A 24,515-nucleotide genomic window follows, 5' to 3' on the forward strand; every position below is an offset into this window, starting at 1 on the left:
GAAAATTTGGTATCTTATAAATGTTTAATAGGATTAGGGATCTGTCGTTGTTTCTAGACATCTTTGGAGATCATGTGACTCTGCTTCAAAATGCATCAGTCATTTCCTAGAAAAAGAAAAAATAACATTTTATTGCATTAATGAAACAAAGTATGTAGTATTAATTTTTTTTGCATGGGAAAATAAATTACCACTCTTAAACTGACATCCTGTTGATACTGCATTTTTATAAAAAATATTTTTAACGAATTTTCCTTAGAAATCATTGTTTTCATGTGCTATGGGGCAATTTCTGTTAGAGAAAAATTGTACTTTAGTTTTTATGCAGAATTTTATAGCTATTTTAATAAGAATCCTGGTATGGCAGGTTTTTCTTAAAGTAAGTACTGAGTGTTAAATTTATGTTGATATTGTCTGTGAGCTCCTTCTTCAGTTGTAGTGAAAAGCATGGCAGAACAACTAAAGTATTGCTTACCATAAGGATCTCTTATATCTTCCTTGTAGAAATGGTGAATTCCAACAGCGAAATTTCAGAAAGTAATTTCCAAACACAAGTCCTAAAACAAGAGCTTCAACAAATCATAGAGATGTTTTGGCTTTTTCTGTGAAATTTAAACAAAAGAAACATGGGACAGTTTTACCATTTCTGTACATGCGCTGAGTATGGAAAATTTTAGAAGAGACTCAGCAGAGTTAGAAAAAGTATGGAGAGAACCAAAATTTTTAGTTGGAAGGGAAGACCTCTGGAGGGAACAAATCTAAACTGTCTAGAATCCTTTAGCTTGCAAAAAGAGATCCCTGAGGAAGAATGTGATGATCATGGAGGTCTGTAGTACCTGTAAGGGTGCATAGAAGAGCAAATAAGGAACTAACATTTACTGGGTTCCACAAAATGGCTATTGGGACCATCCACTGGAACTGCCAGGAAGCAGTTTTAGAACAACTAAAGGAAACTTGTGCAGACAAAACTCCAGACCCCATGCTTGATGATTTTACAAATCAACCATGGATTAGTTCAGAACCATTTAGCTGTAAGAAGCTGACAGAATGTCCATGCAGAGGCTGTGTTTGCCCTGTGTTAGTCTAGTCCTTGTCACTGTTCCAGGTGAGATATTAAAGGGTTCTTCATTCTGGCCTCTCATGTCTGGTCCTGCATCTTCATGTGATGTTTGTGTGAAAACATTTACTAAATCATTCCTCCTGCCATGCAAAACAAGCAAAAAGTGCATGCATTTTTTTTAACATTCTCATGTGTCCAGGAAGTTCAATTTTCTAGATTTGCACATGTGGGTCAGCATCTGCTGTGTTAATGTTAGTTAAATTTGTGATTAAAAATGTTATTTGAAATTAAAAATGTGATTTGAAGATTTTAAGAAAAAAGAAGACCCCACAAATGCAGTTGAGAAGGACTGTTAAGGACTGCAGCTGCCAAATACATGAAGAATATTTGTTTACTTGATAAAAATTAATGTTTTGTGATCAGGTGTTTTTGCTGTTTTAGTAAAAACTTTTCCTTTAACTAATGTTATAATTTTCACCCGTATAAAGGCATTAAAAATGGGCTCTAAATGCAGCTCATTTCCAATGGCCACATGCATCTGTTTGCACTCCCTTTTTCCATGGGTAAATGTTAGCACATGGCCAAGAGAAGGGAATCACATAACAAAGAAACTCCTTTTGTAGAAATCTATCATAATGGTGACAGTGAAATACTTTCTGAAAACTCATTTCTGGAGTAATGAAAAGCTTTATGAAAAGTTTCTAATAGTCAAACTAGTAGAAATTACAGGTAATTTTGAAGTTTCCAGCATATTGTTTCTGTGTAGCCTAATGAAAACAATGTGTTCTAGAAAGCCAAATGCTTTCTGATCTTGAAAGAAACTAATGAATATCTGTACAGATACATATTTAAAGAAGAAATAAAAGCATTGGCAACATATGTAATGAGCTTGTGTTTTAAGTGCTCAGAACCAGGGTATGGTTTCATATTTGTGGTGCGTGCTGCTATCAAATTAATAGTCCTGTGCCTCTGCTTTTTCTTTGCTGGTTTCTGTGATGATAAAAACTCTAGCAACCTCAGTGTTACTTTTTTTTTTTTACAAACTTTATTTTTTACAGCATTTATCCTTGCTACATTCTTGTTCTTATGCAGTGAAATAGTTTCAAATCTCTTTTTTATCAACTACTTGTCGAGCATTTGGTACAGAAGCATGTTTTTTACCCTAGTTAATTAGGGGACTGTAAACAAAAAGATGTACAATTCAAAGCCGAGCAGTGTTTCACACAAGGATGGAGGTGATAATAGCTTAATTCCTGCTTGATCTTTCCTCTCTTTGCCCTGGCTACTTCGGCTTGACCTTGCCCGCAATCTGATGACCTCCTCCTTGCACTCAGCCATTTGGAAAGCTGCTCATGCCATAGCTGGCCCTCAGGGGCTATCTTGGAGACCTCTGAGCCGTTGACCCATGTCAGGACTGCGTCTCAGATCTGATCTGCTGATCTTCTGGCGTGGCCACATCCTCCACCCACAGGAGACAAAGCCACTGAGGCAGTCTGATTTTTTTTTTTTTTTCCTACTTCTCAAGTGGCCTGCAGCTTGCACTTGCTGTATGGAAGACCAATTTTACACCACTTATTTGCTATGAAATACACTTCCTGAAGCAATTATGTGTATTGATCCTTTCTTTACAAAGGAAGTAAATTCTCTAATTTAGTGGCTCAATTTTTCTAAATCCATCAAATTGCCAGGTTTGTTGGGTGTATTTAAGTCTCAACATCAAGTTCCACAAAAATACCCCCAAAAAAACCCAACAACCAAAAAATCCTACCCAAACAATCTACCTTTAAAATATGGGGCAGAAATATGTGTGTTGCATCTTTATGGGCTTTTTCTATTAAGTGTTATACCCAGACATTGCAAATATTTTTTATGAAAATGTATAAATAAGGTTCTAATCCCATTAACTTGGATAAATTTATGTATTACCTACTGTGTATTTTATAAAATGCATGACAACTTAGGAAGTTGCAGGTCTGTTTGCAAAACAAGGAAATAATCCACTTATCCAGGAGAAAATTCTTACGGGTTTGAGGGTAATTTTCCTTCTTAGCATGTTACGTTCAGTTTTGCACTAGAACATGTCATTTTTTGCTTAATAAATTTTGTTTTTAGCCATTACTATTACTTTCTTTTTCTGAGAAGACTTAGAAATCACAATTCCTGTACTGTTTTTCCTCAGCCATGGTAGCTGTGCCAGCAGAGATACCAGAGCAGGCCAGCCAGGGAGGTGTAAATGCTGAGTTCCAGTCCTGTTCAGCACAGGCCTGGAACATCAAAAACATCACTTGTTTACAGCAATGATGATCCTGACAAGGAATTTAGTGCAGACCTTGTAACCATGTGAAATCCCTGCCTTTTTGTCTCTTGTGCATGAGATTTTGTGTGGTTCTTCCCTGTAATTTATAGACTGGACACATAATTGAGTAAACTAATTTTATGTGAAAGAAAAATATTGACTCTATTCAGCTTTGTGGGGTTTTTTCTTTGTTTGTTTTTATGGAACATGTGGCATAACTCCAGGTATTTTGGAATTTACAACAAAAATTATTTCTGGGTGTTGGACAATCTTAGGTAATAGCCTAAACTTTAGGTTCTTAGACCCTTTACATTAGAGAAAAAAAGACTATAACTGGGTTTCACACCTTTGTAATTAATATCTATGATGCTGGTTTCATCCAACTGTAGATTGCCATTTGTGCATTTGCACTTTAAATGTGTATTGTACTGAAATGTGAAAGAATCAGTTTTCCACAACTTTTTACCATCATTGATTGTTTGTACCTTTCCAGTAAGTACTATTTGTGCCATGTGATGTTCATTACTTTGTTTTTTTAAGTTTCTCAATGTATAATATGCAACCAAAACCAATATTCTGACATTTTAGTTTTAGAGCCTGTTGTATCTCAGTTCTTTGTCATGTTAAAAGCATGCTAAGGAGTTATCATATCTACAGGTTTGAATTTTAGAAAGTGCAGAAGGGGACCCTTCTAGGGAAGGAGGGGGATGTCTGTGGGAGAATTTTATATATTCTCTTTGCTTAATTCCATCCCAATAATTACATTTTTTATGTGACACAGTGCATCCTTTGACAGAATTTGACATGGCATTGTTTTTCATTTATCTACAGGAATTGATTCCTGAATTTTATTACCTCCCAGAGATATTTGTCAACAGCAACAATTACAATCTGGGAGTGATGGATGATGGAACAGTGGTGTCTGATGTTGAACTTCCACCATGGGCCAAAACCCCAGAAGAATTTGTTCGCATTAACAGGCTGGTAAGATGGCTCTCTTCTATTGTCCAGTCACTTCTGTCTTGCAAGACTCTTCTGAAATAATTTGCATCTTTGCCTGCAATATATATATATTTATATTATAAATATAAACTATGAAGATATAGTTTTAGTAGGATTTACAAATGTTGGAAGAAAAAAGGAATATAGTATTCTCAGTCTTAGATTTGCTCACGAAAGTTTTAATGCAGTCTAAATATACAGGAGATCTTACCCTTTTTATGTGTCAGCTCTCGTGGTACTAAAGAGCTAATAAAATCATCACTTTGCAGTAGGCTTGAAAAAGCTTGTTTGATCATAAAAATATTTGTGACTTAAATGTGATTTTGAAGTTTCTTAATTTTAGTGTCCGTATAACTCCAAAGAGGTGTTCTCAGTCTTCTGCCACCTCTTCCATTTCTTCCATTAAATTGATATTTTTCAGAGCCTTTTTACAAGAAAATAAAACTAAATTCTCCCTTTCCTGCTTCATTCTCAAACCTGTGTTACTGTTCTCTTCCCTGTTTTGGGAAATGCAGTTTTTAGCACTGCCTATCTTCACTGTGCCCTCTGGGCAGTGAAATGAATTACAGAATAGCTATCACACTATCACCGGTGGTGTTTCAGCACATTCTCAAAAGCTGTGTTAGGCTCTTCTCAGAATGAAACAGTTCTGCACTCATGGCATTCTGAAATAAATAACAGAAGCTTTTCCTAGCAAATCTTGAAATATGAGGCTGCAGTTTTCATGTGGTAGCCAGCTAACTGGGAAATAGTGAATTAAGGCATGGAAACTCTCAAGAACCTTTCAGATACCAGGCTTATCAGGATAGCATCCTGATACTCCTAAGTTAGGATATGGGAATTGAAGAAGTTATGTTGTTGGTGGCACGTCAGGCTTTATAACATTGGAGAACCTTTACATAAGAAGAAATCTGTGGTTCAGAAGTTAATTAGAATGTTTTACACTGCACTTGTACTGGTGACATGATACCATTTTTTCAGAAATGCTGTGTGGCCTAGATTCCTGCAGGCAGTGGTAGATGCACCATAGTAATCACAAAGAACATTGGGTGGATTTAGTGTTTTCCTTCACCCATATGTACGTGCAAATTTTACTTAAATGAGATATGAAATACAGTAACATTGAGCAGGACTACTTGGCAAACCATGTTGAAACTCAGCTTTTGATCTCACAGTTGTGGTGATGGGTAGGGGAGGTAGCCTGACACCTCTGTGAGCTTGGCATGTGCTGGTGCTTCAGAATAACCTGGGAAATGCAAAGCTGTGTTCTTGAGCAGACTTGTCAAAGGCACATCTGTCAAGGTGGCCTTGATCTCTCATGACTCCGGTGGTTTAGATTTTGCATTAAAATATACTTTTATTCTATTAGTTACAAATCTGGCTTTCCCCACTGTGAAGGTAATCTCCCACTTCCTCATTGTCTAAGATCTTAGCTCTTAATTATTTTTCCTCATTTCAAGCCATGGGCCAGGTTTTCTCACCCTCATCTCTCTGTATGCTCTGACCTACCATTCCCTCATTCTTCCTTCATTTCCCAGTCTGCTGCTCATGTCTGCCTTCTTGCAGCTCTCTTTGATATCTCTCACTTGTGCAATATTCTTGGCATGAAACTTTACAGTTTCCAAGCATTAATTGCACAGAAAAAAATTTGATTTTTTTAAGGCGTAAGCTAGTTATGAAAGTAAGAAATAATTTATCAAGTGTTGGTATTAAAATGTGCCAGGCATCATCCAAATGATGTCAGGTGTTCTACCAAATGGGTAGGACCTACAGCTGTAGGTCCTTGATGCTGTTTCTGTAATTAGTATACCAAGTTTTGGTCGGTCTGGTAGCATTAAATTTAAGCCTCTCTGCCAATGAATTACATTAACTGCATCTATCTGACCTAGTTAAACTTACCCAGTGGTAATGGGCCTGGCTGGTGTGGGTGATGCCCTCTGTGATCTGCCACTTTTGCAGTGGAATAACACTGAGAAAATTACATGCAAATATTAAATTGCTTTTCCTTGTTAATATTTGGTGGATTGAATACCATCAGCATGGTTTCTTTTTCAAGTAGAATAGTTTAGGGAGACTGCTTAAAGCTCAGATCCACACTAATATGATCAGGAAAAGCTTGCTACAATGTGGCATGGGCTGATGTATTCAGCTAATATTTCCTTGCTGTCTCCTGGCTCAGACAAAATAGGGATTACAGTATTCCAAGTGCTCATTTTGTAAGCTATGACATACAGATATTTTTTCCCCTTTGCATTTGAGTTTACCTCTTTAAGTCCCCAGATCTTATCCAACGATTGGAGCTCATGAAATGCATACTACTTTGATCTGTGACCTTTCTGTGGTGCTAATCGGGTTCCTGATATCATTATACCTTGCTCATTAATCATATTTCCTGCAGCCCGTCAGGCAGCCAGACAGCGCAAGCCCCTGTTCGCAGCCGCGTGTTGGCAGCTTTCTGCTTTTCCAGATTATTACAGTGTGATACTTCAGCTTCTCATAACCAGACCCACATCAAGCTGTGTGCTACAATTAAAGTCAGATGGTCCTCAGGTTGAACAGGGATATTCTGTTGCAGCTGTCTGTCTTTCTGGAACAGAGCAGCACAGGGAACAGATGATAGGTAGGACAGTGCATAATAACAGCTTGTACAGTACTGGGTCAATAGCAGGGGTTCAGAGCATTAATTGACAGGCTGATAGCTGATTTAAAAGTGATTTCCAACCTATTTTTAATTCTATAAAGTGTGTATTTTAATTGAAATAGGTCGTTTTCTCTGTGTTTGCTCTGAGAGAAAAAGCAGAATGGTGTATAATTAAAACTGGATTTTGATTGATGTAATGTTATCATGAGCTAAATGGTAGCATCAGGATGCCATTCTAAGCAATACAAAGAACTCCAAAGTGCATCTATTGCTTCTGCATATAGTTGGTATTTTGTATTAGTCTGTGATATACAATGTTTTGCAATAACATAACTCAGTAGCGGGGTAGGGTATTTTTCTCTGAGACAGTCCAGATTTTGATGGAAAAGTGACTGTGTTTTTACCATTGTGAAACACGATTATATACCTCTAAAGCTCAGGCATACTATGTTTAGTGCCAAGAAGTAACTGCTAAGACATTGGAAAATGTTTTTCAGTTTATACAAGTGCAGTTAACAATAACTATATTATTGTCTAAATTCATCATTTCATAAATATGTGTGTAATAAGAATTATAGTATTAGCTTAATAAGACTAAAACCCACAAGCTTTTCAACAAGATAAAATTATAATTCCTCCCCCCAACAAAACAGAAAAATCTCAATGCAACATACTGTTGCATCCTTACTTTACTATTTCCAAGTTGTAGTATCTTTAGCATTTAGTATGTGAGCGAAAGGGAGGATGCAAACTTCATCTGATACCTAACAATTTTTGGTTCTCCCATGCTTCTGAAAGGCCTACAGGAAATGGGAATGGGAAGTGATCTTGGGAGAATATAAAGAGATAGATGCTCAGATGTGGTTTGGATACAGAAGTCCTAAACAAAACCTTTAGCAGCAGCTTTCAGACACAGAAACAGATAGAACCTTTAAAACTTAGATTTTTGTGGCATCTTTTCTTGGCTTCACAGTCTTAGTTATGTTAGGTGCTCTCCTTTAGAACAGTTTTCTGTTTTAGGAATTTAATTTCACGTGTTGGACCTAAGGATAATTACTGCATTCAAGCTGATAGAAATTTTAAATGCCCTTTGTATCATGCATGGAAAAGTAGACATTTACAAAGATCAGGTGAAACCCAGGGAAAAGCCCTATGCTTCCCACTGATAGTTAGGAATAGCTAAAAATCTCAATAAGGAAGTTCTGTTCTGCATGGTAAAGTAATCTATTTTGTCCTGTCATTGAAAGTTGGATGTCTGAATTGGGAAGAATTAATTTGAAACTATTAATCAACAGATAATAACTAAATTTCACACAGCTTTGATGAGCCTCAGCTTTTTGAGAATTAGATTGCTTCAATGATAATGAAGTCATTGAGGTCTGTCAAGACAGCTTTCCACAATATATCTCAATTTAAGTGTTTTAGTGCTTTATTGCAGAGTTAGTCCTTTCATGATTTGGAATTTATCCATTTTGTTCAATACTGGGGAAAATGCAAGACAAATTAGAAAAGTGATGAGATTACTGTGCTGGACTGAAAGTTTTGAAATCCAATTCTCAAATAATTGAAAATGCAGTATTTGGAAGCTGGGATGCTTTCTGAAACAAATGAAATGTTTAAATACATAAAGATGCTATACACAAAATAAACGTGGCAGAGCCATGAAAAGCAAAATGGAAAGGAAGGGTAGGGTGTCATTTGCCCCAATACAAATTTTAGTGGAGCACAATGAATCAGTTTTAAGAACTGTTTAAGGTAAGAAAATCTCCAGTGAGAATTAGACTCATTATCAGTTGATATGGGGCATTACTTTTTAGCACAAGCAACTCCACCTTATACCAGGCTACACTGAAAAAGCAGCATCTTCTGCCAGCTCTCACACAACAGTGCTCAGAACTGCAGGTTTTGTGAGTTGGGTGAAAAAACAAAACTTGGTTTTGAAAAAATTATGTTACTTTCAGTCTCTTAAAACTATTGCTATTAGTCAAACATAGGTACTGAGTTAAAGTCTGGAACGTGGAATGTACTGGATTTTTTTGTGTGTTATCTTGGAAAAATCTCTCTGCAATGTTTTTCCTGGTTCCACAGCTGTGTATTTGAAAATGTTACAGCAAATCATACCATAATGTGATACTAGCTATGTGAATTAAGGCTTAGAAGTGGGGATTACTAGTAATAGATTGCTAGATCATTAGTTGTGTATTTCTGATAACAGCTGACTCATTCAATATGTTAAAAACATTAGAGAGCAGAAAAAAGGGGTAAAATGTAAACTAGGCTTAACCAGCAACATCAGAGTTGTAATGTGTGCAGCACCTACTTTGAGATTCTGGTCTTCATAGAATTGGATGTGGTCTTAAAAAGCTGGAATGCAGATGGAGCTGTGTACACTGAGGAATGAAGATGCTTCCAGCAATCCTGGCTGATGTGGGATGTTCACAGAATTTGAGAATTTTGATATCAGTTCTTTCAGACTCTGAACTGTTACTTCAAATTCTATTTCTGATATTTGGTGATTTCTTGTGCCTTTTCTTTGAAGATTATAATCTATATACAAAACAAGATCTATACAATATCCTCTGAATGGAGGATGTCTATTAACTCTACAAGTATTATAATTTTTAGCAAAAATGGCTTTCATAAATTATTGTGGAAAAGATAGCTATAAAAGTAATCTGTAACTTTGCTTTTCCTGACAAATACTTTTATTTCTATGCTATGAATGTGCATAATGCAATTAAAATAGCTATATGTTAATGCAATTAAAATAGCTGTATGTTTAAACATAATTAGTGCCAGTGAATATTAAAGCATCATGCTACAGTCATTTGATGGTTTTTCAAGATGTAACTATGAAAAAAGTTTTGTACAGGAAGTAAGGTTCCTTGTATCAGGCAAAATAAACATTTTCATCCATAGAAGTCTCAGAAATGTAGCAATCTAATTCCAGTCAGGAATAGTATTCTTCAGCAAAGTTGGGTGTGGAAGGTGCAGTCTGCTGGCATATTGGATTTCATCTGTATAAAAGGTTGATGTTGTTTAATGCTTTTTTTTTCCCTTCATCTCTGGAAACAAGGCTGTCCTGGGAAGCACAGGGGCTCCACTCTGTGTGCACTTAGCAGGCAGAGGGGCACAGGTGATCTCTTAAACAGCTGAAGGGGATGTAGGCTGGTGTGTGAATAAAGCAGGATTCCTCCTTTCCTGGAGAAGCACTTCCATGATTCCAGTGTGCAGTTCTAGTCATTGTCTGGTTTTCCCTTTCAGTTTCTCCATGGGGAATACCAGCACTGGCTTAAAGCTGTCTGCTTTTGCATTTGGTGCATTGGTAAATCTGTGTTCCTGCACCACTCAGGGTCATCTCCTGCCAGCTCAGCACACGTGACAATTTCATCGTCTGTGTTTGTGCAGGATTTTTTCCACTTTTATATTTACTTTCCAAAAGTTAGAACCTTTGTCTTTGACATAGAAACATTTGTGTGCAGGGTAGAATCAAAAAACCGGGGTAATAGTGAGCAATCTTTTGATTTAATTATGTCATGTACAGGTCTGATTATTATCTTAGGAAGGGGAGAATGAGACTTTTTTACCCATTCTGAAACACTTTATTCAGCTCTGAAGATGAATGTAGAATAACCTTAGCAATGCAAGCATAACCACAAATAGGTGAAATTGATGCAGGTAAAAACCTAATCTGTGGGTATTCTGGAGGGAAAATTAAAAAAATCATTCAATACAAGACATTTTTGAAAAGTAAGGAGGAAATATTTCTAAGGGAATGTGATATATGGCCTATTAGAAAAGATTCTGAAAATCTGTGAATAAAAAATGTAAACTAATTTTTCTGTGTGTACAATTGACTGCCTGTGTAACTTATTTTTATTGAAGTGCCATCTAAGAAATATGGCCAGAAATTCATGTTTATTTAAATCCAATTCTGTTGGAATTGTGGCTTTATTAATTTTCATATATGAATTTTTATTGATTTAATTTGTAAAGAAAACTACAATACAGAGAGAGTCAAATAAATTCAAGAATATGAGGGAAGTAATTAAAAGTGAACCCAAACTGTGCTTTTGAACAGAAGGTAATGATACTGAAAGCATTCAGTTTGGGTTTCATAATACAGCAAAATAGGCTAATATTGGGAGATGGGATTTGCATAATATATATGATGGAATACACTGGAGAGATGCATCTGTAGGACAAAGTTAATACATAATAAAATATATGTGATGATGGAAAGAAACTGGTTTTTTGCCTTTTCAAAGAAAACAGTAACCTAGGTAGCAGACCATCATTTGCTAGTCAAAAGCCTTGATCTATTTTCTATCCATTCCATCTTTGTAAATAGAAAGAAAAGCAGAGTTTTTAAAGTCTGTTCTTTCTATAACATTTCTTTCTTTATGTCTGCAATTCCTACCATCTCTTTAAACTGCATGCAAGTTACTTTATAGAAATTACAACCAAACTCTGGACTTCCAGAATGTAAACAGTGTAGGATTATTTTTAAGAAGTCCACACATGCTTGTATTTCAGCAATTTCTGAGAGTGGGATAGATGCCAGTCTTCCTGAATGAAGGAAACTTAAAGGACTCATAGACAGTTTCTCTTTGCTATTGTGACAAAATAGTTAAAGAAGCTGGTATCATAATTTGCTACACTTCATAATTCTAAAACTTTAAGGTCTTGAATAAGGCTAGCCTAATTCTCTCATTTAAAAAAAAGCCATAACCTATCACATTCTAAAAATAGTTCTAATTAGTTTCCAATTGTTATGACACTACACACTTATGTGTAATGTGTCTGTGTTAGTGGAGTCTGAAACTAAACAAGGTGAGCTGGAATAAAACTAAAACATACAAGTATTTTAACTGACAGCAAAATTAAACAAGGAGATTTAAGAGCAAGAAAAGCCTGGATACACATATAAGAGTCAAAAGGAAACAAAGCCTAAACTAAAAGTATGGACTGTAAAGAGAGTGATGGGGTATGCAGATTTCCTAATGAGGTAAAAGAATTTACCATAGAAAAGATAAATATTAAAACATGGAGGAGAATGTTATGCAGTTGGGAAAGATTATAGAATGTTGAATATAAAACAGTTTGAGTAGATACAGTTAAAAAAAACAAACCTAAAGTAGGTGTATTTGCTTTTATCCAAAAATAATGTGTTTGGAAGTAATCTAGACAATTAAATTTGCTTTCAGCTCTTTTGTTGTGTGATGTTGTAGAACTGGTGTTTGAAAGCGAGTCCGTGGAGGACATTCAAGTTATTACTGTGTGAAATGAAGTGGGAAACAATTGTGCTGGAGCTACTGCCCCATTTAACAGGTGTTCACTAAATCTGTCTGTCTTCTCTTTGTCTGTTCTGCAAATGTTGTGCCTGGACTGATACTGCTGAAAATGTACCAAGAATTTTGAGTAAGGAGTAAAAATTGCTTCACAAGCTTAGTGGTAAGGGAGGGAAAAAAAAAAGTTTGAAAGATATGGCAGTTTTTTACTCTATTTACTGAAACTTACAGCCTGTGATTGGAAGGGTCCTTGCAAACAAATATCCAAGTTGTTCCTCCTGTAGGGAGGTCAGGACTCGCATACAGCGAATACACTGGTAAACTTGAATTTGGTGTGTAGCTCAAAACAAAGTATTTGTAATAGAGTCAGTGTAGAGAAGTTTCCATCCTAAGTGTTGGAAAAGGAGGTCAGATTTTTGGCAATATTTGCATACGTGGAGCTGGGGTTTTCAGCTGAAGAAGGGGAGGGGCTGAGGAAACCTGACCATCTGTGCCCTACATGGAAGGATACAAAAAGAAGTCAGCTGAGGCTTTGCTTTTGGTGCTTTTTCCTGGCAAGACTCCACTCCTGGGATGAGGAAGAGTAATGTTACTAAAACCATCTGGGGTATAGAGAAAGCTTATGACAATGATATGGATGTAGGAGGAACTCTGGTATGAGGAAAGAGTTTCTTGTTCCTAGAAGAAAGGAGATAAGAAAGAGCATAAGAAAACCTTACAGTATAATGTATAGTACTGAGAAGATGCTTCAGGAAATGACATGTGGTATTTTGTAACATGGGAACATAAAAGTTGTTCATGAAGTGATAAATTTAACTTTGCTACAGGGCAAAGTATTTTTGAAAAAGTGTGAATTAGACTCAGAAATATAACAATAATACTCAGAAATCAGAGAGGAACATTTATACAAATAAAAGCATACTTACTTTGTTATGTGGTACAAAACATGTAATATGAAATACAAGATCTTACATTCAGCAGTTAAGACAAGCTCAGAGAAATATATGACAGAAATAGTACCCACCTCTCCTTGCTCTGATAAATAGGAGTATCTTTTTCTTAACCTAATTAAATTAATGATGTTTTAGTCATTAGAACAGATCTTTAGGCTTTATAGAAAGAAAAATCTGAAGGTATGTTTCCAAAACTTAGGGGATGTATCTAAGGAGAGCTCCCCACCTCTTCTTCCTACCTCTCACCAAATTTCCCCAACTGTGTCTTTGTTCAGGGACAGATGTTTGTGAAGCTGTGCTTTAAACTGATATAACATGAAAAAGCCTTATTTCTAACAAAAGTTATTATTTTAGTGACCTGATTTACAAATTTTTCTCCCATTTATGGCACTTGCACAGCAAATGGCATAGTCAGCTGCTCTGCAGTGGAAGTACAAACATTCTTGAGTGGAAACTTCTGTTTGCTCTGTTGAAGTTATCTCATTAAGCAGCAGCGAGCAGTGTGGGCTTGTGGAGCTGGCCAGGCTCTAGTTAGCCCGTTCCTGGTCCCAGTTTGATGATAGCAGCCCTGTGCTCTGCAGGGAGTATCCTGCTGCTGCCTGAAGAAAGACAGTGTCAGGCTCCTGGTGATTATGTGCCTTTGCAAAAGCAGTGGGTGGAAACTGATGGAAAAGGTTGCTGCACCCCAGCCCATCTGCTCAGCATCAACCTCCTGCTAGATGGTCCCTCACATCTGCCAGTTGTTACCCTTTAATTGGAAGTTCAGGTGTAGCCCTTTTGGTTTAAGGAGAGGCCAAACTATAGCCCATTAGTCAAGAAAAGAGAATGTACTTGGCAAAAAAATGCAGGTTTTTAACAATCCAGGTCATGTTCACACAAGTCATGAATGTACTGGGCGCTTGGTTGCTTTGGTCAGATGGTTGGTCCACCTTAAATGAGAAAGGACTGTGAATTCTTTTCCCAGTTTCTCTTTGTGAAGGAATTCGAGCAGCCCCAGATCTCTTAGGTTGTAGCTTTTATTCTCAGTCTTTATTAGTTAAAAGGCTGCTTATGCTAGCTACAAAGTCTGCCTTTAAGTAAATACTTGCTGATCTATTGATCTGTATTAGTAACATTTGTTAGATACAGAGTCAACTACAGAACCAAATCCAATAAAGGGCCAGTTTTAATTTCCTTATTTCATTCTCAAATAGCCACGTATTGCTATACTCTGCAATTTAAATCAATACAATTGTTCTGCTTTTGAAGCATGAAGTAAAGGACCATTGGTAAAAAACATCAGAGCTAGAGTTTCTCATGCTTGTGCTCACCTGATCCTTTCCAGGTTAGTTTAAGTACTTAAAGAATGTTTTGGCTGCCTATCTAGGATCAGTTTGGCTGAAACATGTTAGGGACCTCTCACTTGCCAGTGTCTGTGGCAGATCTGAGGAATAGAATTTGGGAAGGGGGAAACTTTAATCAGCAACAGAGAGCAGGTGTATCATCTTCCATTAATGTAGCTGCTCTGTAGGAGGATAGTGGAGGGTATATCTACAGAAAGATGATATTTATGTGACCCAGAGAAGGCTAGCTGAGACAGCCTGGCTTACTTCTTTTTGAGAGAAATTTTCTCCAACACTGAAGTTTCAAAATAAGTCTCCAATACAAAAGTTATGTGAAATCTCTGCTTTTTTCCTTTTTGCATTCTGAAATATTCCTTCCTATTTGGATTTTATTTAGGTAGACTAGTATTGTTATTAAAAAGCATCAGCTTGTAAAGCAACATTAAAGATACTAATAATAGCAAAAGTATATCTGGCATTCAAATAAGTTATAGGCAGACAAAATTCTGCATTGATAAAGTGACATAAAATATACTCTTGTGAGGTCTTTTGAGTTTGTCATCCAAATGGAAGGGATTTTCTAAACTACAGTTAAATGTTGGACCTGATCCAAGTTAGTTGTTAGTGAGAGTTGAACTGGGCTCATAAAAACATGAAAGGTTCAGCAGCATGCAAGTAGTTTAGAGGAAATTGATTTAAAATATTAGGAAACTCAAGTGGGTTTAGTTTTGCAATGTGTAGAATAAAAATAATGCTGGAAGCTTCATTTATAATGTTTATTTTGAATTAATAAAACCCCCAAAATTCTCCATTGTTTAAAGGACAAAAAACCCCCACATACCAAAAAAAAAACCTGTGTAATTATTTTGAGGATGTTCCAAACCACATGCTAGAATAAAAATAGTGCAAAGTATCTTGTTTCTAAAAATCTCTTAAAAAATAAATTGCAAATGTATAGCAGAAGAGTCCTTAAGGGCAGTGAAGCTTCCTAATTGTAACTGACATTATCTCTTGCCATCTGCTTTCTGAGGCAGAATAAGAACTTTGTAATGAGGATTAGGAGTGGAGGATGGTGAAAGCATGCTCCAGGAGCTGCTGGAGCATTGTCTGCTTTCATAATAAATCACAGGATAACTGTTTTAACAACAGGCTTTTCATAATATATTTTGCCTAAAGTAATATAAATAACCTAAGAATTAAAATTTGCTGCATAATCTCCAAGATGTTTGATTTATATTAATTTACTTTATTAAGCCTTTCTCTAAGATACTAAAAACATGTGAAGCAGCCTTTACTGCATGGACTTGGACGTCTGCACTGTCAATATCCTCCCTTCAGACTGATGCAAGCCCATCGTGCAGACACGCCCTTGGGCTGTGTGTACACCAGAATTAAACTATGAGGAAAACCCATTCCAAAGCTGCATACAAACTTAGCTCACGTCCATTTTAAGCTCAGTTTTGCTGTCAGTGGGGGCAGATCTAAGCTCTTCACAGATTTTTGGCAGATTGTGTTCCTTTCTACCTTCATTCTTGTTTGTTGAACTGTGCCCCAGTTGCAGTTTGCCCTGTGTGGATTAGTGCTTTAGAATAATTTTAGAAGAGAGCAATATTTAGGTTTATTCTTTTGGGTTTGGATGTTTCTCTCCCAAATACGGAGGGAAGTTCCTTTTGCATTGTTGTAACCATGGGTGACCACTTAATGAGAAATTTTGCTTTGTGCTGAGATTCCTCCCATGGGACAGTGTCATCTAACCTGATTGTGACCCATTTATAGGCCCTTGTGTAAGGTGTGAACGGTGTGCTGACTTGTTTTTGCTACCGTTTTGGTATTGTGGCTATGTAGGAGACTGACATGAGCTGGGCTGTGCACTTGAATAAATCCTGTATACTCAGCATCAGTTTTGTTTCTGGCTACAACAGCACAGTCACATTAGCTCAGTTTTATTTCCAGTGCTTTAAATCCTGCTGATTTGGGTTTGTTTTATGCACCCTTGTCCTGCAGCATATATAAACATTATCCTCGGTGTGGTTGGGCTGGTGATGGGTAGGCGTGCTCGGGGATCAGATAAAACCGCCTGGCAAGCTGGGTCTTGCCAGATGGCCATCTCTGTTTTATGTCAGTTTTGTCACTTCCCTAACAAGAGCAAGTCCCAGTGCAGGAGCAAGGTAAGGTATGTATTCCACTGGTGTTCCCTGAAGTGAGCCACAGGGTTTCCTAGAGATGGATGCTTCTCCCATAATCACACATCTCTGACTAAAACATTCCCCTTTTTCCTGCTCTTTTCATTGTGAGGTTTAGGATGTAACAAGAAGTGAAAGAGTAAGGAAGGAGAAAAAACTCAACTGAAGTAGTCCCTAAAATTTATGTTTGTCAGGGACAGTTATAGACTGCAATGAAATGCCACCTATTGGGGTTTTCCAGTCCAAAGATCCCTTTCTGCAAAGAGACTAAAGAGGGTAGTGTTACATGAATAGTGTCAGTGGAGCTTGCCGGCAGAAAGCTGTGATACAAGCAGTGAAGCAGAGAATTTTACAAGAAATTAATGTGAAAATATACAGATGAATCAGCAGATATGGCCAAATATCTTCAGTTTTTCTGAGGTTTTTTTTGTGTTACTATCTGTAAATACAAAAATTACAGGGATATGGGTGGGTTGATAAACAGAGACAGCTTTACTGTCTCCAGTGGTTACACGGAGATCCTAATTCAGGAACATAAAATGAAATCTATTTGATATCTTCCTGAAATGTTAGGTTCATGTACCAGGTATGAAGTTTGTAGTGAGCTCTAATAACAGCTAGAAGGTTAACACAGCTTTGGTCCCCACAAAGGATTTAATCTGGAAGTATTTTCTTCTAAAAAAAAAAAAGTACACTTTTTTTTTGGTAACTATAATGTATGGGAAATGCAGATGCTGCAGTTAATTTTAACAAGTAAATTTTGGACATAAACATTCAGATGGCATGAAAAGCTGGATTTTTGTTCTCAGTAAAAACGTTTGTGTAACCTTACAAACAGAATGACTCGTAGCCTCTCATATGTTCTATGTAATGTGAAAGCACTGAGATTGATAAAAATAGTCTTTCATAGTTTAAAAACTGAAGCCACTCTGCTAAAATGTAGAACTTAATTTCTGGGTCACATGTGGTGTGATTTTACTAGAAATACCTTCTGAATGCATTTGCTGCTAAGATGAATGTTGCTTCTGTTTTCATTGTCCTTCAAAATTCTATTTGGGATTTAAAATGTTAGAATCTGGGAAATTAAAGTTCTTATTATCAGGAGATAGTTGTATTTCTGTATTACCTTAATGTAAAATTGTAGTGGTCTTCATTAACAGAAAAGGTGACTGAAAGAAATGGCATGTTTAATATGATATTTGAGAACAGAACTGCCCCTTTCACTTATCTGATCACTTCATGCATGTTAGCTTTCCATCTTTCAAGCAATGGGCTGTAAGCAAATTTCAGGAATTTTTAATGTTCTTGGAGAAGGCTGTACATTTGTGACCCAAGGATTAGTAGATAGAGGGTAATACCTCTTAATTTGGGGTCATGAATACTTGGCGGTCATGTGCTGACCTTACAGTCATTACATGTCTGAATTCCCATCCTTCAGTTGTTTGCTTTGCTAGCTGAAGGGCCTTCCCACAAAGGCAGCAATAGGAAAACTTTAAGACAGTGTATTTTGGTTGTGAATTCTCTCAGAATGGTGGTGCTACACCAACTACTGCTTTGGAATTTTTAATGAGGTTGGAAACCAACTGCAGATTGCATAGAGGCATGTTCACATGCTATGTTGTACAATAAAGGACTCCTCTTTTTCCATCTCTGGAGGGTTTGTGGAATAAGTTCATGGACTTCTACAACTTGAAAAACAAAATATGTACCTATATCTGATGAATACATTTCCCTTCAGCTAATGCCTCAACATATAATGTCTAGCTAAATGGTCCCATGCTGCTGTTTTATGCTGACTTTATTCAGTCTAGAAGATGGACAGAGTTCATTTAATGCATTGCTCTGTTCCTTCTCCATACTGCTTACATTTATATAGCTTCAAACCCTACTTATTGCATTCTGTTTGAACTCTCTTCTAAAAAAAGCATCTTACATGGCCTTTTCTTTGGTGTTCACTCAGTAGTATCTGAATCATCCACAGACATTACTAAGTTACCTTTACATGACCTTCATGTGATGAGGCAAATGAATTATTTCTATTGTATAAATGCAGAGGAGACAAAAGATGCTTACGTATCATCCCTGCTAACTATCTGTGTCTATTTTAAAGGTATTAAGAGGTGGCATTTCTCAGAATATTAAGCATTCTGCAGATTTCGAAAGAAAAGATAAAATGTTGGTTTTAGTTTGGGTCAGTTCTCATTTGCTTTGCCATTCAGCCCAGCAGACAGTTATGTTTGTGTAACTGGGTGTCAAGAAGGAGAGTCTAGAAATGGTGTGACAGGGCAGAAACTGCTTAAGTCAATATTGCATCTGAAACCTCAGCAAATCTTGCCTGACCATGAAGTCTGGTGAAAATAATTATGGAACTAATCACTCTTTGAGAAACCCTTGTATCAAACTAGATACCCCTCAAAAATATAGATTAGCTAATGGGTAATTAGCGTTCAATTAGATGGCAGTCCTGTAACAGGGATGAAATCCATCTTTCCAGGACAAGTTGAGTGTGATGCAAAAATCTTTTCTCTTTTAAATACATTGAAAAATAACATAACCACTCTCTTTGTAGAAAATGAGACATGGAACTTTTTCATTGTTTAATGGGATCCCAATATCTAAAGATGGAGGAGCTCTGATAAAGATCTTACCAGTCTTTCTATTACATAAATAAATGGATTCTGAATTTTCAATTTTTTTTTTTGTTAATGTGAAGGTACAGATTATTTTTATCTATGCCCAGTATGATTATTTGGCATTCCATGAATAGACAGGAAGAGGAAAGTTTGCTCTGAAGACCAGAGTCATATTTGCTCTTAGGTATTTCTTTTAAACTAAGGTGAAGTATTCAATATACTTTTTCTCTAATGGGGTAAATATACATGTAAACATATGTAGATATGGCTAGGTAGATTCCTTTTTTTTCTCTTACAGAGTATGTGAGACTGGTTTGTTTTGATAGAAAAAGGTGGAAAAGAATTCATTACATGTTTTTAAAACCAGAATTTCCATTTAGGTATTAGTGGATAGTTGCTATGCAGTAAGATACATAAAGGATTTTTCCAAGAAAAATGTGGAATTTATCACTCAGAATAAGTAATATGCAACAGAGCAAAAGAGGGTACTCTGAGACTTATGCTGTCAGTGACATGTTTTCCTGGGTGAAATCTGATTTTATTGACTAGAAGTAGTCAGTAGGCTTCTATTAACAGCCATAAGCACTGCCAGAACAAGGAACTGAAAAAAGACAATGAATCTGCCAGACCCTGTCTACAGAGGTGAATGTTCCACCAGAAATCACATTACTCTGGAATTCCTGATCATTTCAGACTTGCAGTTTTGTGGTGAAAACTCTTCGCCTGCAGCAGTTGAGAGGTCAGAACTATTGTAAAGGTTCCAAGGTCTGCTTCTGTCACATAAGAAAATATCTATGGAAGTGACTTGCCAGCAGTTTTTTTTCTGAGACCCCATGAAATCTTCCATCGAGGGTACATTTTCCTGGGTAGCAAAATTCAGCTGAGTGACAGTAAACCAAGACTTTGCTTAATTACCCTTTGTAGTCTCTTAGAAATATTCCATAGACCAAAGGCATCTGCAAACCACAGGTTGAGAACCACTGATTTAAGGAGGTAGCAGTAGTTAATTGTTCACGTGTCATTGTTAAAATGAGCATCAATTCAGTCTGGGGATGAACTGTCTTTTTGCTGTGACTGGTGATTATGGTTTTGTAGTGGCGTAATTGCTAGTCTAATAGAGGTAACTAAGGTTAACAACAGAGATAAGTAAATATCATCAAATGATTTCCTGCTTTTAATCCTGGTGAGACAGAGAATATATTAAAAAATCCCAACAAACCTCCAAATTTGTTATGCCCTGAAGGGGGGTTTTGAGCTTTACTAATACAAGGCAGATCACATGCTAGATAAGCCCTTGTAAACATAATTTTCAGGTGATAGTTTGCTTTCAGAGGATCATCCCATTAAAACTTGTGCAGGGTTTTGGAACAGAACTGTAGGAGCTTTATTAACTGTCATAATTCTAAGGATTTTACTTGTTGATACTGAATGTGGACGCGTATGACATAATTGCTTTGGCTGGTTGAAAAATAGTGTCTATTGTAAATTGTGAATGAGTCTGTGGTCTGCAAAAACAGCTGTAATAAATTGTAAGGTATGTGTTGTGCATGCTCATTTTCCAGAAAATTTTTGAGTTGTTTCAGCTCAGAAGCTGTTTTTTGGAGGGAAGGAAGGGGTGAGGGGGGAGACTTTGAAAACACAGGCCTTTTCTGTTGCTGAATAAAAATGAGTTTATGAAATTGGAGAGGAATATGTGGTTATATTTGATAGCTTTATTGCCATAGCAAATGCTGAGAGTGATTAAAAGATAAAAAGAAGAGCAGGTAGAAATAAGTGCTTAGGAGGTACATCCCTAACTCCAGGTTTTCTGCCCACATAGGTGACATGCTGGCAGTGCCTCTGAGCACAGGCTAAATGCTGATTTGTCTGGGACATGTAATCCTGGATCTTGGAAATGGCAGAGTGTGTAGTGCCAGGCCCCTTGGTTAGACAGTCACCGTCCCAGGCACTGTGTAAGGAGGAGATTCAGTTTGATTAGTACAGCACGAGAAAGAAATCATTTTGCAGGTGAATATTTCCAGCATTTGTGCCAAGGCTTGATTCTGCAGAAATAAGAAGTGGTTCTCACTTCTGTGAGGATGTAGGGATAAGCCTCAGATCCTCAGAAAGCTGTGGAGCACCCAGTCCCTTGGCAGCAGTTATGGCCCTGCTTCCCCAGACATTGTGGAGTATAATCAAAACAATGGTGGCATGTAATTTACTCAGAAGCATTTCATTATTTAGATGGCTGTGGAATGACCAAATCCAACTGGTATGCAGGTGCTGATCTGGTAGTTTGGAAGCAGATGCAGTTTTATAATGCAGGTTTCAGTTCGTATACGGGAATGACTTAAAACAGCTATATTTTTTTCCTAGCAAGCTATAAATGAGTCCTTGGTTTGCAGTTGTATTCAATTATTTTAAACCTATTTACAATGTATTCTATTGTAAAGCCATGACCTTTGATCTCCAGAATGGTTGCATGTCTTTTGTGGGAAGCAGGAAGTCTTGGGGCAAGTGACACTTGCAGTGCAGTTTATTTTACTTAGACTTTGATTCGCCCCCTTCCCCCCTGTTTCTAGAACTGAAGACAAATTTCTGTTTCTATTGGATTATAAACAGGTTCTGGATAGCTTCAGCTGCTGCATAGTGCAGTGATATTTTAATTTGCTGGGTAGACATGTTTACTGTGTACTGTGTAGTTTATGAGTGTTACCATAAATGAGGTAATCTTGCATCTTGGTTTCCATGTGTGAAACATTACATGAGCTAATGCAGCTGTGCCACTGCTTGCTGGGTATTAGTCGACTTTATTTGGACATAAAGTTTATACTGAACTACTTTAAATATTTGTGCTAAAACTGGTAGTGCTGCTTTTTTGATGTGTTTTATATGACACTGACGAATGCCAAGTTTCACAAAGCAATATAAGAATATACATTCTGCTCTGTGCCCCATTGTTCTCAAAAGTGGAGATTCCAGAGTGAAATAATATTAATGACAAAATTTTAAATTTATGTTCAGTTAGTGTTTCAGGGACTGGTTTATATTAAATATACAGAGGAACAGTAGCTTCCTAGCATACTGTAGCAGTCCTAAAAACACACACATTCTCTCCAAAGTCTGCATATGGAATCTTAAGTGACACATGTGGGTTGTGAGAAAAGAGAAAGTTGATTTCTGCTCAGTGTTTGAAGGAATACGTAAAGATTTTTCCATAGTTTAGTTTTGCCTACCAATATCCTTGAATCATCATGTTTTATAAAAGTCTATGTTTTTAGCATCTAGGGCTGTAGTCTCCTTACTTAATTAAAAATATTGCACATTTGCAGTTTATGTAGCTAGTTAGGAAGGTGTAATACACAGTGAGCTATAAAATATGTCAGTGTATTTTGCTAACTCTAGTATTAACACTTGCATGTAATTTCTTGGGCTGAACTTAATTTATGTTCTTCTTGATAAGTCAGAATAAGGGACATCTGTGAAGCACATTTAAAAAGACACTAAAATTATTTTATATGATTAAGTACTTATTTTTAAGTACTAAAGAAGCAGGTATATATATTTTCATAAGGCACATTAAAAGGGCCTCGTCCTGCTGAGGATGTGTTCTGAAGATCTTAAACACTACCTCATGCTTTTCTCAGAATAGAATTGGAAATTATTGTGACGTGAAAGTTCATCTTTAAAGCACTTAGCTGGAGAATGTAACCATTTGCTGCTTTCCTCCCTACTTGTGTCCTTTGCTTCTTACTCTTCATCCTTTATCCGTAACTTCAGCTTTTCCCCGATATTCCTTGTGACACTGCAGCTGAGGCAGCTCCACCAGTGAACTGGCTAGTGTGCATATGCTGCCTCACCAGATGCAATGACATGGATGTTATGGATATTTTTTAACTTGTATTATGAAAAAATGAATATTCCAGTTTGTGTGTAAATTATACTTGAGTTTCTTCCAGTAACTTTGCTCCTTGTATGTATTAGTCATGGATTAGTAATTGTGAAATGTTTAATCAGAGGAATCCAGAGTCATTTTGCATAGTCAGAAAACACATTACTGTATGACATGGTTTTGATTTTGTTTTGCCAAAACTAGGAATTGTCTAAAGGAGAAGTTTTTGGGATTTAGGTATTTAAAAAGTATAAGATTGCTATACATATGGAATTAATGAAGGCCTTTATAAAGAAAAAACAAGTTTTTGAAATCTTACTATTGTTAATATTTGCATTGAATACCTGTGTGTGTGCAGAGATTAACGTAAAGCTCAATGTAGACCTAGTTGCTTGTTTTCCTATTTCTATTAATTCTGTGCTTTTTACCAGCTGTCTTAAACAGCTTGTTTGCCTTCAGTGGAACAGCAGCCGTAAGGCCTTTGAAAATATTCGTTAGTGTATGTCTCACTCAATATAATGTGAACCCCCCACTGTTTTATGTAGAAGGATCTGTGGGTTATATACTGAATTTAGTCTACAATCCGTTTTTACTTATGGTTCCCAGTAAACTTTTTCTTTAGGATTTTTGCATTTTTAATCTCTAGACTTTCTCACTTTTAAATTTTGCCATAGTTTGTGTTTTTCTTTAAGCTGTTGCCCTTGAAATTGTTAGTTTGCTGAAGCTTAAACTTTTGAAATTCATCAGTTTCCTAATGAAACTGTTTTTTAATTCTATAGATAGATGGTTGAAAATATGAACTCTCAAGTCTCAAATTTACCTAGGCAATTAAAAATTGCACTCTATTTTGAGGCCCAAAATTTTTTGTAATCATTTTCACCTATTAACTCTTGTGTAACTGGAAAGAATGAATTGTGGCTTTCAGGGGCTGGCAGTGTAGCCCCTCTCCTCTCTCTTCTTTGTTTTCTTGTGCAAACTTTCTGCAAACTTTTTCTTTTCCTCCCTCTTCCCCAGTCCTGACATTGTAGGTGCCAGTCAGACAGGATTTGTGCCTGGCAGGCACTTACCAGGTTCTGCTGAATTTCCATTGTTAGGCAGCCACCATTGCTTTCTGTTCCTGGTAGTTTTGAATCTTCTCTCCTTTTGAAGGTTTTTCACTGGGGGCTTGAGCATTGCCCACACAAGTTTTGTACAGAACTAACTATAATGTTATTGTCTAGTGGCAATTAAGTGTCTGGGAAACAAACACTAAAATATGAGGCA

General features: G+C 36.7%; 1 protein-coding gene across 6 annotated transcripts in view; it reads left to right on the top strand.

Annotated features, from left to right (window-relative positions):
* The window catches only part of LRBA (LPS responsive beige-like anchor protein), a 369,517-nt gene that overhangs the window by 273,568 nt on the left and 71,434 nt on the right, over positions 1 to 24,515 (top strand). For all 6 annotated transcript variants that reach the window (XM_054633381.2, XM_077176952.1, XM_077176953.1 and 3 more), the window contains one exon: positions 4,188 to 4,340. In XM_054633381.2, coding sequence (XP_054489356.2) covers positions 4,188 to 4,340 — 153 coding nt within the window. The remainder of the gene's footprint in view (positions 1 to 4,187; positions 4,341 to 24,515) is intronic.

This window comes from Agelaius phoeniceus, chromosome 4 (genome assembly GCF_051311805.1).
Source record: "Agelaius phoeniceus isolate bAgePho1 chromosome 4, bAgePho1.hap1, whole genome shotgun sequence".
Lineage (NCBI taxonomy): Eukaryota > Metazoa > Chordata > Aves > Passeriformes > Icteridae > Agelaius > Agelaius phoeniceus.